Raw genomic sequence first — 16,446 nt, forward strand, 5'->3', positions numbered from 1 at the left:
ACTTAACTCAGGAAACATCATTGACTGAAAACCCACATGGCAGACCCCTCGCCCAGAAAAACCAACCAGGAAAGAAAAAAAATAAATAAATAAAAGATGACAAGAAAACAACCACCACTACTTCATAGATACAACTTTTATTTTTAACTCGTTCCCACTATTCTGATTCATTATAGATAGATAGATAGATAGATAGATAAATAGATAATTTCTTAACCTATTTACCATCACAGTGAGATGTCCAGTACATCAAATTTCATAATAACCTTCTAACTTGAACTTTTTGATTCATACACCTGTGTTTTTCTTCTGCTTTTCTATTTTTTAAATTTTTTTAAATTTTAGTTTAGTTTAGTCTAGTTTATTCTTTTTATCTTTATTTTCTAATATTCATATAGAGTTAAACTTCAAGGTAATCCCCTTCCCCCAATCAATGCTACCCTTATAGGTAAACCAGTTTTTAATCCTCCTTTATCTTAGGAAAGTTGAGTCCTTTAACAAACATATCAAGATACATCCAGGAAGAATCAAAATAACCTTCCTCGCCCACACTGAGAATTTATAACCAATCTCCCATCTTTTTTGTTTTTGCCAGTGTTTCTGTGTATTTGTGTTTGTCCTGATAGTATATAAATCTTATACTTGGAGTTCTTTTTGACAAGGTTCTTCCTTTTTTTGCTTTTATATATATATATTTTTTTTCTCTTGTCATATACTTTTATCAGTCTTTTTGTTTGTCTGTTTTTGTTTGTATACTTCATAAATCTTACTTTGGGGCCCATTTGGGCCGAGCCTTCTCTTTTATCTTCCCTTTTGTTCCTGTATCTCTCTCTCTGTCTCTCTTTTTCTTTTTCTTTTCTTTTTTCTCTCATTTGGGTGGGGAATCCTGATTGCTCAGAAGCGTTCCCGGGTGCCCCTTCACTGCACCACAGTTGATACATCCAGCTACTTCCATTCAGTCATCTCTCACCAAAATGACTAGGAGGAGAAATGCCCAATAGAAGAAAAATACAGAGGATGGACCTTCTGCAACAGAGCTAATGGCTACCAACATAGACAATATGTCGGAAAGAGAATTCAGGCTAACAATTATCCAAGCAATAGCTAGGTTGGAGAAAGCCATGGATGACAAAATGGAATTGATTAGGGCAGAACTGAAAGCCACCAGGAATGATGTTCAAAATGCTCTCAATGAGTTCCAATCTAATCTAAATTCTCTCAAAGCTAGGGTAACTGAGACAGAAGATAGAGTTAGTGATCTGGAGGACAAACAGATAGAGAGAAAGGTCCAGGAGGAAGCCTGGAACAAACAGCTTAGAATCCATGAAAACAGAATCAGGGAAATAAATGATGCCATGAAACGTTCCAACATCAGAATTATTGGAATCCCTGAAGTTGAGGAGAAAGAAAGAAGTCTAGAAGATATAGTGGAACAAGTTGTCCATGAAAATTTTCCCAATCTCGTGAATAGAACCAGTGTTCATGTACTAGCAGCAGAGCGGTTTCCCCCCAAGATTATAGATTCTCAAAAGTCCTCAAGACACCTAATAGTAAGAATGAAAAATTATAATTGTAGGCAGACCCTTTTGAAAGCAGCTAGGACAAAGAAACTCCTTACATGCAGAGGAAAGCCTATCAGAATAATATCAGACCTATCCACAGAGACCTGGCAAGCCAGAAAGGGCTGGCAAGATATATTCAGGGCACTAAATGAGAAGAATATGCAGTCAAAAATACTTTATCCAGCAAGACTGACATTCAAAATGGATGGAGAGATAAGAGTTTCCAAACCAGCAAGGCTTAAAAGACTATGCAACCACCAAGCTGACACTGCAGGAAATATTAAGGGGGATTCTGTAAAAGGTAAAAAAATCCTAAAAATATAATTGAACAGAAGTATAGAGAAAATATACAGAAAGAAAGACTTCAAAGGTAACACAATATCAATAAAAATATATTTATCAATAATCACTCTCAATGTGAAAGGCCTAAATGCGTCCATAAAATGACACAGGGTTGCAGATTGGATAAAATGACAGGACCTATCCATATGTTGTCTACAAGAGACCCATTTTGAACCTAAAGATACACCCAGACTCAAAGTGAAGGGATGGAGAAGAATCTTTCACACCAGTGGGCCTCAAAAGAAGGCCAGGGTAGCGATTCTCATATCAGATAAATTATATTTTAAACTAAAGACTGTAGTAAAGATACAGAAAGACACTACATTATTCTTAAAGGAACTATCCACCAAGATGATCTAACAATTGTAAATATCTATGCCCCCAATATGGGAGCAGCCAATTACATAAGAAAACTGTTAATCAAGATAAAGAGTCATATTGATATGAATACATTAATAGTAGGAGATCTTAACACACCTCTCTCAGTAATAGACAGATCATTGAAGCAGAAAATTAATAAAGAAACAAAAGCATTGAATGACACATTGGACCAGATGGACCTCATAGATTTATACAGAACATTCCACTCTCAAACAGCAGAATACTCATTCTTCTCAAGTGTACATGGAGCCTTCTCCAAAATAGACCACATACTGGGTCATAAAGCAGGACTCAATTGATACCAAAAGACTGAGATTATTCCCTGCATATTCTCAGATCACAATGCTTTGAAACTGGAGCTCAATCACAAGGAAAAGTTCCAAAGGAACTCAAACACCTGGAAGCTAAAGACCACCTTGCTTAAGAATGCTTGGATCAACCAGGAGATCAAAGAAGAACTGAAACAATTCATGGAAACCAACGAGAATGAAGACACTTCAGTCCAAAACTATGGGATACAGCAAAGACGGTCCTAAGGGGGAAATACATAGCCATCCAAGCCACCCTCAAAACATTGAAAAATCCAGAACACAGCAGCTATCTCTACACCTTAAAGAACTGGAGAATCAACAACAAATTAAAACAACTCCACACATAAGAAGGGAAATCATCAAGATTAGAGCAGAGATCAATTAGGTAGAAACAAGAGATACAGTAGAAAATATCAATGAAAGTAGAAGCTGGTTTTTGAAAGAACCAATAAGATCGATAAACCATTGGCCACACTAATCCAAAAGAAAAAAGAGAAAGCCCAAATTAATAAAATTATGAATGAAAAGGGAGAGCTCACAACTAATACCAAGGAAGTAGAAACAATCATCAGAAGTTATTATCAACAGCTAAATGCCAACAAGCTAAGCAACCTAGATTAAATGGATGCATTCCTGGAAAACTATAAACTCCCAAAATTGAACCAGGAAGAAACTGACAACCTGAATAGACCGATATCTAGTAACAAAATTGAAGCAGTGATCAAAAACCTCCCAAAAAGCAAGATCCCAGGACCTGACGGATTCTCTCAGGGAATTCTACCAGACTTTCAAGGAAGAAATAACACCTATTCTCTTGAAGCTGTTTCAAAAAATTGAAGCAGAAGGAAAACTTTCAGACTCTTTTTATAAAGCCAGCATTACCCTGATCCCCAAACAAATTAAAGACCCTACCAAAAGGAGAATTTCAGACGAATGTCACTAATGAATATGGATGCTAAGATTCTCAACAAGATCCTAGCAAACAGGATCCAACAGCACATTAAAAAGATTATCCACCATGACCAGGTGGGATTCATCCCTGGGTTACAAGCATAGTTCAACATTCACAAATCAATCAATGTGATAGAAGAAATCAGTAAAAGAAGAGGGAAGAACCACATGGTCCTCTCAATTGATGCAGAAAAAGCACTTGACAAAATCCAGCATCCATTCCTGATTAAAACACTTCCAAGTATAGGTATAAAGGGAACATTCATGAACTTCATAAAATCTATCTATGAAAGGCCCACAGCAAATATCATCCTCAATGGGAAAAAGTTTGCAGCCTTCCTGTTGAGATCAGGAACACGACAAGGATGCCCACCCTCACCATTCTTGTTCAACATAGTATTAGAAGTCTTAGCAACAGCAATCAGAAAACGAAGAGAAATAAAAGGTATCCAAATTTGCAACAAAGAAGTCAAACTCTGTCTCTTCGCAGATGACATGATTCTTTATATGGAAAGCCCAAAAGATTCCACCCCCAAACTACTATAACTTATACAGCAATTCAGTAATGTGGCAGGATACAAAGTCAATGTACAGACATCAGTGGCTTTCTTAAACACTAACAATGAAAATACAGAAAGGGAAATTAGAGAATCAATTCCATTTACTATAGCACCAAGAACCATAAGATACCTGGGAATAAACCTAACCAAAGAGGTAAAGGATCCGTTCTTGAGGAACTACAGAAGACTCATGAACGAAATTGAAGAAGACAACAAAAAGATGGAAGATCATTCCATGCTTTTGGATTGGAAGAATAAACATTGCTAAAATGTCTACACTGTCTAGAGCAATTTATACTTTTAATGCCATTCCGATCAAAATTCCACCAGTATTCTTCAAAGAGCTGGAGCAAATAATCCTAAAATTTGTTTACTACAAAGCTGTGATCACCAAGACAGCATGGTACTGGCATAAAAACAGACACATAGACTGGTGGAACAGAGTAGAGAGCCCAGGTATGGACCCTCAACTCTATGGTCAAAGAATCTTCGACAAAACAGGGGAAAATATACAATGGAAAAAAGATAGTTTCTTCAATAAATGGCGCTGGGAAAACTGAGCAGTTATATGTAGAAGAATGAAACTCGACCATTCTCTTACCCCGTACACAAAGATAAATTCGAAATGGATAAAAGCCCTCAACTGAGACAGGAATCCATCAGAATCCTAGAGGAGAACATAGGCAGTAACCTCTTTGATATCAGCCACAGAAACTTCTTTCAAGGTATGTCTCCAAAGGCAAAGAAAACAAAAGTGAAAATAAACTTTTGGGACTTCATCAAGATCAAAAGCTTCTGCACAGAAAAAAAAAAAAAAAAAAAAAAAAACAGTCAACGAAACAAAGAGGTGACCCACGGAATGGGAGAAGATATTTGCAAATGACAGTAGAGACAAAAGGTTGATATCCAGGATCTATAAAAACTCCTCAAACTCAACACACACAAAACTGACAATCATATCAAAAAATGGGCAGAAGATATGAACAGACACTTCTCCAATGAATGGCTATTAGACACATGAAAAAATGTTCATCATCACTAGCCAACAGGGAGATTCAAATTAAAACCACATTGAGATATCACCTTACACCAGGAAGAATGGCCAAAATTAGCAAGACAGGAAACAACTTGTTTTGGAGAGGATGTGGAGAAAGGGAAACCCTCTTACACTGTTGGTGGGAATGCAAGTTGGTGCAGCCACTTTGGAGAACAGTGTGGAGATTCCTCAAGAAATTAAAAACAGAGCTTTCCTATGACCCTGAAATTGCACTACTGGGTATTTACTCCAAAGATACAGATCGAGTGAAAAGAAGGGCCATCTGTACCCCAATGTTTATAGCAGCAATGGCCACGGACGCCAAACTATGGAAAGAACCAAGATGCTCTTCAACGGACAAATGGATAAGGAAGGGGTGGTCCATATACACTATGGAGTATTATGCTTCCATCAGAAAGGATAAATACCCAACTTTTGTAGCAACATGGATGGGACTGGAAGAAATTATGCTGAGTGAAATAAATCAAGCAGAGAGAGCCAATTATCATATGATTTCACTTATTTGTGGAGCATAACAAATAACATGGAGGACATGGGGAGATGGAGAAGAGAAGGGAGTTGAGGGAAATTGGAAGGGGAGGTGAACCATGAGAGACTATGGACTCTGAAAAACAACCTGATGCCTTTGAAGGGGTAAGGGGTGGGAGGTGGGGTACCAGGTGGTGGGTATTAGGGAGAGCAAGTATTGCATGGATCACTGGGTGTGGTGCAAAAATAATGCACACTGTTATGCTGAAAAAAAAATTAAAAAAAAAGAAAATCATAACAAAGAGAAAAAAAATCAACAATAGCTGAATGACAATAAATTTCAAAATCTAGATGAAATGAAAAAAAAAAGAAAGACCAATAATACTTAGTCATTGAAAGAAAACTTTTAAGAAGGGTGAGATTAGGTGGGTGGACAGAATAAGAAATAATACAAGACATCTGATTTTGTAACACTGAAAGCAGTTTTATGACGACCATGGCACCATATTTCTGGGGATTAAGACACACTTGTGAAGAGCAATGAATGTTTAAAATGTTTAAACAGTACTTTGCCTTCATGAAAGACCTCTATTAGTACCTGTTTTTGCTAAACAAAAGAAATCCTAAGACAGCTTTCACTGTCTGAAAAGGCAAAAGGCGAAACTAGAATTCCATGCTTGTGCTGCAGGGAGCCAAGTCCTTACAGAGGCCGTTCAGATCCTGAGCAGCCAGAGTGGTGCACCACCAGGCTTCTTCCCCAGGAACCACAATCCTTCTCCAGTAGCCGCACTCAGCATCTCAACATCAAGCCCTCATGGCTCTGAACCATGTCTGTGAGCATCTGTTCTTTATCTCCATTTATTTTGTGCATCTTTAACAAGATGTGTCCTAAGGAATCAGAAAAGCTTAAGAGGCATTATGTTTTGAATCTGGAAATGCTAACTTTTTTTCATATAAAATTAATTGCTTTTTCACTTTACACCATCTTGGCTTCCAAAAGTTTTCCTAGGAATGCTTTCACTTTTAAATAGGGGGAAACCTGCATTTGTCAAGAATGTGAAGCAAAAGAGATTCAGAGCTTTCTCTATCCCCAATCAGACCTTAATCAGGCTTCTCAACACTCTTATCTCATTTCTGCAGGGCATGAACTAAGCATATTGTACCAGTGTACTTGGCCTTACTATACAGAAGAAGTGTACAGCATCCACTGTGCTGCTGGAGTGTACTGATTCCTGAACAAACTTCATGAGGGCATCAGAAAGGATAGGGGTAGAGTTATTGTACAGGGCAGAGACAATCTTTGTCTGATTACACCTGATTGATGCTATACAGTGTCATATAGCTACACAGGTATACAGATAGATCAATTTTCATATTGATTTATCCTCTTTTAAAAATGGGGTTTTTCTGTCTTGGGATTGAGCCCTGCATCAGGCTCCCCACTCAGCAAGGAGTCCGCTTGGCCCTCTTTCTCTCCCCCTGTTCATGCTTTCTCTCTCTCTCTCTCTCAAACAAATAAATAAATAAAATATTTTTAAAAAATCCTGAAACATGGGGTCCTTCTTTGTAATTTTACCATTCTGGATTAGGTGGGTCCATAATGCGGTGTTGGATCCTTGCCCTATAGTATAAGTATAATCCATACAGTCATATACTATTGCATAATATTTCACATACAAAAAATAAATTACACTGAACACTTCCTAGATTCTAATGAATGGTTTTATTTCGGATAAAGAAGCATTTCTTCTTTTACTTGATCACTCTAAAGTTTTATTAATAATAAGGGGGTAGCCTAAGAAGAGCATGAGATTTGGCAAAATAGAACCTGCATTTGATTTTCAGCTTGATTTCTTACTATATGTGCAGGTAAACCAAGTGAGTGGACTTTTTGTACTTCAATATCCTCATCCCGCCAATTGTTACATCTGAAATATGTTTTATACTTGGTAAGTTTTATGGCAATAGTGGTTGGTCTTAAAGGACATTTTTCCCCAACATGTATATCTCCCTTTCTCTACTAGTCAGTGAGCTGGTTTTGAGCATTTTATATTACTTTATATTATTTGTGTTTGACACAGATTTAGTACAGGAAAAATATTTCATGATAAATTTCTCTATTCCTCCCCGTGGATATTATGCTATTTTTCAGGAGGTAGTAGATTCTAAGCTTCATATTTCCATGACACTAAAAAATAGACCCTCTTCTCTGAAATCACACTCTCCCCAAAACTCATACATTGAATAAGTGAAAACCTCAACAACATCCCATATTTCTGTGATTTGTTCATATCTATCAGAGCACTCTTGGTGTTGATCATTGTTGTTGATAGGGCTGCCATTAATTCCCTCTTCCTACAAGCCTACCTACTTACTCCATCATTGGTTCTTTCTTGACCTAACTAAAAATCAAGGGCTCAGAAGACCATATACACTTCATTAGATTCCCCATTTCTCCTGGGTTTTAGGTCTCCTGGGATAGAGAAAGCTATAAAACCAGCCTCAGAGCCAATGTTGAGACCTCAACGAAGAACATCTAGCTTATCTTTCAGGGCCTTGGTTCAGTTGCTGAACACAGGAGGTAATAAGCCCCTGGTATTTCATACTGGGCAATAAATGACTGCTATGTTCTGAAGGTGTCCTGTGAATCTCAGGTTTTAGATTAGGCATACGCCTGGTACAGAGGAAAGGATTTGTAAGGTGTTTTTTGTTTTTTGTTTTCCTGCTATATATGCCTATGTATATATGTATATATGCCTTCCCAGGGTCATGGCTTAAGCAGATCCATGGGAGTGGTGGAGGCAAGTCCAGTGCCTGTGAAATGATATTTGTTATTAATATGAATATCTGGCTACCTGGACAGACCATATTCTTTCAAGTTAATGAAGTGTTAATTGAAAGATGGTAGATGGCTATTGACACAGCCAATCTCTGTGAGGAAGAATTAGTTCATAATGTGAAAGTTGGGTTAATTAAAAAATGGGCTCAGCAGAAGAAAAGTATCTGGGGCTTTGTTGCCTGACTATAGTCAGTCACATAAGATTTCTTACAAGAGAAGAAAGATCCCTGAGATGATAATGATGATGATAATGATGATGATGATGATGATGATGATGATGATGGTGATGATGATTTTAGGTTCTTCTCCAGAAGACTTCTGTCTGTTTGGTTTTCTTTATTTACTTTCAACTTGCTGGTTAAAACTCTTTTGGAACAATTTAGTGCAGAAGAGGTTCACCTCATTTCATCCAAAGCAGAAAAGGAGCTGAGACATAAGGCTAACAGTTGTGGCCAGTTATGAAAGTTTCTACTTACTGTTTTTTTTTTGGGGGGGGAGAGGCTTATCTATATATTTGGGGCAGGGAAGAATTAAGGTGGGAAATAAAATGGAAGTGATAAAATAGGACATAATGCAGAGGTCAAGGGTATGAGAAAGATATAAATTGTTGGGAAGAAAGAGGGAGAAAAAGGAGAGCATTTAAGTGAAACTTACTTCTTAGTAAATAAACCATGAGCTCTATTGGACTGCAAGTGTCTGGCAAAGTTCTGGATATCTCTGTTAAGAGAGTAACAGATTTTCAGATCAGTTGGCTCATTGTTTGTGGCCTCTCCTGCCATAGTTTGTTCGTGTGTTCCCGCAGTTACAGCAGAATGTTGCTTTGAGTGAGGTAAGCAGTGTTAGAGAGAAAGGGAAAAGATGTAAATTATATTAGAATATACTGGGGTTCTGGATGATTCCTAGAACAGAATTAAATGACTGACTGTGAGAAAGGGAGCCTTGACCACAGACTATAAGGGTTATGCCATCTCAGCTTATCAAGAACTGCGGTTGAGTTGATATCTAAGCTGGTTTTCAAAATCAGCTCATTTATGTGGCTTTATGGGATTTACTTTAATATATTAGTGCATACTCATTTAATATATTCAGTTAGCCAACATATATCTTTAGTTTTTGATGTAGTGTTCAACGTTTCATTAGTTGTGTATAACACCCCGTGCTCATCACAATATGTGCATTTAAGATGTGGTATCCTCAGTACTTCTGAAAGGAAAGTGAGTAGAGTGCACACAAGAGAAAAAGATAAATGGATAAGATCACTGCCTACCTGGATTCCAAGAAGTAAGAAGTTCGAAAGACCAAGAACAGAATCTCTTACTGACTAGCATCAGTTGAAGCAGGCAACAATCCCCTCTCTGACCAAAACTGATCTTTCTTTTGGGGATCCATGACATCTCATCAGTCTTTATAAGCCATTTGTCCTTCCACCCAACATTTCCTTCAAATGCTGGACATTGATTCTCTTCCTGTGATTAGATCCCCTCTCTCTGTCTGACTGTGCTTGATCCCGGAAAGTTGAACTATCCTGGTGAGAAGTCAGTTTCCCCTCTGGCCATGTGTAACCTCTCTTTCTGCTAGGATACCCTTAGCTCTCCTACAAAATCTTTCTTTCTTCTTACCTTAATAACCTTTACTACTGTTGAGCAATTGTTTATTCATTCTTATTTTCTGCTCTATACCCCTTTCTTTCAATAGCCTCTCTTCCAGATTTCTTTTTTTCCCCCCGCATGAGCTTGGCAATAACTATAATAATCATTATCTTTTATTTTATTATAAATATCTGGATTGAATGTGAGTCTTGTGAAAATCTTTCATATATCCCTAAATACTTTTCTGACTACTTTTGGCTTCAGTGGAAGAAGCAGAACACCCATATAATAACATGGTTGAATTATCTTTTGTCATCAGGGGACCTTGATCCCAGAATTTGTTCATTTTCTTGCTTCAACTTCCTTTTTGCTACCAAACTCCTCTGACATCAATGGACATGTTCAGCTCTTGTTCAAAAGAACACTTTCCAGTAGCTTTTGATCCTTCCAGTTAACTGTTTTCCTTTCCTTTAGTGCCAGTCTTCTCAAGAGTTGTTCACCACTGCTGTTTTCAGCTTTCACACACCCAATAGCTTGCAATCAGTTGTCAGACTTTACCCACACCATTAATGAAAGTCTAATATTTTTCACTAGAAACTAGTAAATATCTAATATTTTTATTTCACATCCTACTCTCAACACACATCAACACAACAATTGGGGAATGACAATGAACCATCATCGTCATCATCACCACTACCACCACTGGAAAGAATAAGAAAAATAACATTGGAAAAAAATCCTCAGAATTGTGAAAATTGTTAGGCAGACAAGAATACGATGGGATCAAGACAAGTGAAGAAGAGGAAAGTTTTAAGAAGGGAGTGCTCACTAGTGGCAAATGAAAAAGTGTATTAAAATAAGCATGGAGGGGGCGCCTAGGTGGCTCAGTGGGTTAAGCCTGTGCCTTCAGCTCAGGCCATGATCTCAGGGTCTTGGGATCGAGCCCCGCATTGGGCTCTCTGCTCAGCAGGGAACTTGCTTTCCTCTCTCTCTGCCTGCCTCTCTGCCTAGTTGCAATCTCTATCTCTCTGTCAAATAGATAAATAAATAAATCTTAAAAAAAAAAAAAAAGCATGGGGTTTTTAAGCAAAAGAATTTGAGTTTGAATCTTTGCTTGGATAGATACTAGGTTGGGCAAATTATTCAAACTAGTTATGTCATAGTTTCCTAAAGTGTGAAGTGGACACCATTCCCGTAGCCATTCTGTTGGGTTCTTATTATAATTAAATGGCATTTTGTGAACATTTAATTATAGAAAGTAGTTAGCACAGGATATAACTCATGGTAAATACTCAAACATTAGTTAAACAGTATAAATAATGTGGGGAGTACAAACTGAAGCATACAGCCTGATATGTATCAATGTATTTTTAAGCTCCAGTTCCATGATTGGATTTTAGTCTTTTGTATCTAGAAGTAGCTATGAGCTAGTTGTTCCAAATTATATGGGCAAAGAATTTGGAAGGGTGAAATGCCTCCCCCAAGGTCCCAGTTGGTTCAGGGGATAGCTGAGGCATCAGATCAGACAGAGCCTCATGCCTAGTCCAGTTCTCTTGCAGTGCACTATGCAGGTTTGATAGTCTGCCAGATTTATTTCTTTAGTGGTTCCATAGACACATCATATATTAATAGTTTCAAAACAATTGCTTTAACTTTCTCTGAGTCTTGCATCTCCTACTTTATTTTCTGTGTTGGTTAGTGGCATCACATTTCCCAGACAGTAGGTCTCAAATGTTATACTGCCTTTCATTTTTGCTTCATATAACATATCACTTGGAATTCTCCATTTTATTTTTTCAAACACATTTTTTCACTTAAAGCCAAATTCTTAGTTCTGCTTGATTTGTTGCAAAAGCTTCCTACATTAACTGAGGTAGTTATCCTTCATCTCTTCCATCCATCTTTTTGTTATTTAAACCATATTTACTCAACAAAAATATATTAGATTTTGGAGATATAGCTATCATGGAACTTCAGACAGAGTGGTGAAAAATACTACAAAACTTGCCACTAGGAATTATACTGGTGTGCTACTGGGAAGTAGAGAATAAAAAATAAGCATATTGCCCATCAGCAAAAACTTCTCTGAAAAGGTAAATCTTAAATTTTGATCCCATTATGTTCTCCTTAGGACTATGGTAAAATATTAGATATTCAGGAAATATTGTTGAATAAGAAATCAATTCTTAGTATAAAGAACTAAACCCAAAGCTGTTATCTTGACTTTTAAAACTATGAATCCTTAAGGCACAATCTACTTGTCCAGTCATGTTTCTCAAGTGTGCAAGCCTTTGATACACTACATGTATTTTTACATGTAGTAAAATACATTGACTTTTACAATGATTTAAGGCATTCCTCATTTTAGGTTTTTATTTGTCTTGGTTCTTTTTTCTAATGGTAGTCTCTTGGAAGCCTAAAGGTTTTCTGATAAACGGATCTAATGACAACACTTCAGTGAATCTTTGCCTCACCCTCTAGTTAAAGGTAATGTCTCTTCTGTGTTCTATACATGTAACTTCATGTCTCTCATCATTCTTATCCTGATCTGCTTTGGAGGTTACCTTTGTCTATGTCCCATGATCCTCACAAGGGTAAGAGATCCTTGAGATAAAGGATATGTGTAGTTTTCCCAGCACAATTTATTGAAGAGACTATCTTTTTTCCATTGTATATTTTTTCCTGCTTTGTCAAAGATTATTTGACCATAGACTTGAGGGTCCATATATGGGCTCTCTACTCTGTTCCACTGGTCTATTTGTCTCTTTTTATGCCTGTACCATGCTGTCTTGGTGATCACAGCTTTGTAGTAAAGCTTGAAATCAGGTAACGTGATGCCACCAGTTTTGTTTTTCTTTTTCAACATTTCCTTAGCAATTCAGGGCCTCTTCTGATTCCATACATATTTAAAAGGATATATGTAGTTTATATTCAATTCCTTCTTTAGCATAGTATTAATCACAGAATTAACTTAAAGAAATATTCATTAACTTATAACTCTTGCATGAGTTTGCAACTCATTTTTCGTTGTTGTTTTTTCCTTACCTATGAGTTGCCTTTTTCTTTTCTCCAGTAAAAATTCAAGTTTGACCAGAAAAGAAAAAAAGGAGGGGAAGAAAAGGACACATATTTGAACACAAGCTGGAAGGAATAAATAGGAGGGAAAAAAGCAGTGTAGACAAGAGAGAGTGAAGGAGGATGTAATGTGTGTAAAAGGATACTATCTGCTGAGCTAGAATGATGTCATAGGAGCTCTTGCTTTGCACAGTATTGTTTTAACTGAAACATATGCATACTAGGACTATGGAAAGAGAGAATATGATTCCAATACAAACCATGTTAAGATAATACAGCAGTATACAAAGCAAGGGCTATCTCGATATATCTTTCTCTTTTTCTCCAAGTTATTTTTATTTGGTGATGAAAGACTTAATATTGAATTACAGAAATAATGGTTGTTACTGACTTAGTGGTTGAATTTTCCAAATGCCACACTAGTATCCTGAACTCTTTATTTCTGGAGTGTGTGATTAATAATCAGAAAGAAACTGAGAATTATCATTGGAAAAAAACAGTCAAATGAGAAGGAAAACCATGATGTGCAAGAGTATTTAAGAGACTTCATGTATAATGCTAAGTCAATAAGTATAATGTATCAACCATAGGGTCTAGACCAAATTATAAACCCATAATTTTTGTTATTATTGTAGTTATAACCATTAGAATTACCATAGCATCAGCTCTATATGGTCATGGTAACTTTCACATCAGTGAAGCCTATCTGAATCATCCTTGAATGATCATCCTTGAATCATTACTGATTACTGATTCTTTTTTAAAGCAATACTTTATTCCAGTGCCAAGATTCATACTGAAACCTGATAAAATAACTCTGCTTCTTCACTCTCTCCCTTTCTCTTTTTCAATTCTAGTGTCCAGTATCAGCAGACGGAGTAAAATATGGCAATCTCTTCAAACCACACCAACCTTAGAGATATTTGGTACACCATGATTGGTATCCCAGGACTAGAAGATGCACACATATGGATTTCCATTCCCATCTGTTCCATGTACATAGTTGCTGTCATAGGCAACACCCTCTTATTATTCCTGATATTTACTGAACACAGTCTTCATGAACCCATGTACCTTTTCTTGTCCATGTTGGCCCTGGCAGATATCTTTCTCTCCACAGTCACCACACCAAAGATGTTAGCAATCTTCTGGTTGCAAGATGGGGGTATTTCTTTTGGTTGTTGTGTGTCCCAGATGTTTTTTCTACACTTCATCTTTGTGGCAGAGTCTGCCATATTGCTGGCCATGGCATTCGACCGCTATGTAGCCATCTGTTATCCATTACGATATACTAATATTCTAACCCCCTCAGTCATTGGAAAAATGGGTATTGCATCTGTGATTAGGAGTTTCTTTATCTGCCTCCCCTTGGTTTTTCTGGTTTATCGGCTTACTTATTGTGGGAAGAATATTATTCATCACTCATACTGTGAACATATGGGCATTGCCAGGCTTGCCTGTGATAGCATCAAAGTCAACATATACTATGGTGTGATTGTAGCGCTATTTTCTACATGCCTGGATGTCGTGTTAATCATCATTTCCTATGCTCTTATACTCCGTACTGTGTTTAGAATTCCTTCCCAAGATGCCCGACTCAAGGCTCTGGGTACTTGCGGCTCCCATGTCTGTGTTATCCTACTGTTCTATACTCCGGCCTTTTTTTCATTCTTTGCTCACCGATTTGGGGGCCACAATATACCACTCCATGTACATATCCTCCTTGCCAATCTTTATGTGGTGGTACCACCCACTCTCAACCCGATTATTTATGGAGTTAAGACTAAGCAAATTCAGGAGAAGTTTATCCATATCTTTTCTGTGAGCAAAAAATTATGCTGATGTCAACTATACAATTTAATTTTCCCGTTCTTCTATGTAATTCCACCAATTGTAGAGTCCCTCAAATTATATCAGACATCTTATATGATGCCAGCATTACGAAAAGATAGTAACAGTGAATTTCTGAGATCATGTTAAAAGCTTATTTACTTATTCATTTATTTTATTGCTGATTTTTTTCAGGACAGTATCAGATTAGGGACACCTTAGACTCTGTAAATTTTGAGTTTAGTTACAACAGACTTAAAGCACATTAACTCAGTCACTATCTTCAATTTCATATGGACACAGAAAAATAGGAAAACACAACCCACACCCTAAAAAAGAATGGATAAAGCAGAATTCCAAATCAACTTAACAGGTTCTCTTTCCATTTTCCTATATTACCTTTGAAATTCAGAGAAAATAATATGTGTTTAGCATTGTGATCTAGTAGTGAGCATTTGAGCTCCAAGTTCAAGATTTGAATTCCAGATGTCTTGCCTTGGTAAAGAGTATTTACCCTTTCTGGGTTTCTATATATTTATCTTTATAGTGAGCAGGAAATACTGCATATTTTATAAGGCTATTGAAAGTATTAAATAAGATGATTTATACAAAACTTGTAAAAGCAGTGTATAACACAGTGAAATTCAAAGAATGTTGCCTATTGCTATTATTACCAGTAGTATATTTGATCTGCATCCCACAAATACTGGACAGGATAGAAAAAGGAGGCTCCTTTCTTTTTTTCTTTTTTCCATGTATTTTTTTTAATTTTTTATTTTTTATAAACATATATATTTTTTTTTAATTTTTTATTTTTTATAAACATATATTTTTATCCCCAGGGGTACAGGTCTGTGAATTACCAGGTTTACACACTTCACAGCACTCACCAAAGCACATACCCTCCCCAATGTCCGTAATCCCACCCCGTTCTCCCAAACCCCCTCCCCCCAGCAACCCTCAGTTTGTTTTGTGAGATTAAGAGTCACTTATGGTTTGTCTCCCTCCCAATCCCATCTTGTTTCATTGATTCTTCTCCTACCCACTTAAGCCCCCATGTTGCATCACCACTTCCTCATATCAGGGAGATCATATATAAACATATATTTTTATCCCCAGGGGTACAGGTCTGTGAATCACCAGGTTTACACACTTCACAGCACTCACCAAAGCACATACCCTCCCCAATGTCAATAACCCCACCCCCCTTCTCCCAACCCTTCCTCCCCCCAGCAACCCTCAGTTTGTTTTGTGAGATTAAGAGTCACTTATGGTTTCTCTCCCTCCCAATCCCATCTTGTTTCATTGATCTTCTCCTACCCACTTAAGCCCCCATGTTGCATCACCACTTCCTCATATCAGGGAGATCATGTGATAGTTGTCTTTCTCTGCTTGACTTATTTCGCTAAGCATGATACGCTCTAGTTCCTAATGACTTAGGTAATCTGGGGGCATCAAACCATTTTAATTTCTCGGTA

At 37.2% G+C, this 16,446-nt stretch overlaps 1 protein-coding gene across 1 annotated transcript; it reads left to right on the forward strand.

The window, feature by feature from the left end:
* Positions 1–14,023: 14,023 nt before the first annotated feature.
* Positions 14,024–14,980, forward strand: LOC131821198 (olfactory receptor 52Z1P-like). Its single transcript, XM_059157083.1, has one exon. It carries the CDS (start codon positions 14,024–14,026, stop codon positions 14,978–14,980), a length of 957 nt encoding a protein of 318 aa, XP_059013066.1.
* Positions 14,981–16,446: the final 1,466 nt, after the last annotated feature.

This window comes from Mustela lutreola, chromosome 1, assembly GCF_030435805.1.
Source record: "Mustela lutreola isolate mMusLut2 chromosome 1, mMusLut2.pri, whole genome shotgun sequence".
NCBI lineage: Eukaryota > Metazoa > Chordata > Mammalia > Carnivora > Mustelidae > Mustela > Mustela lutreola.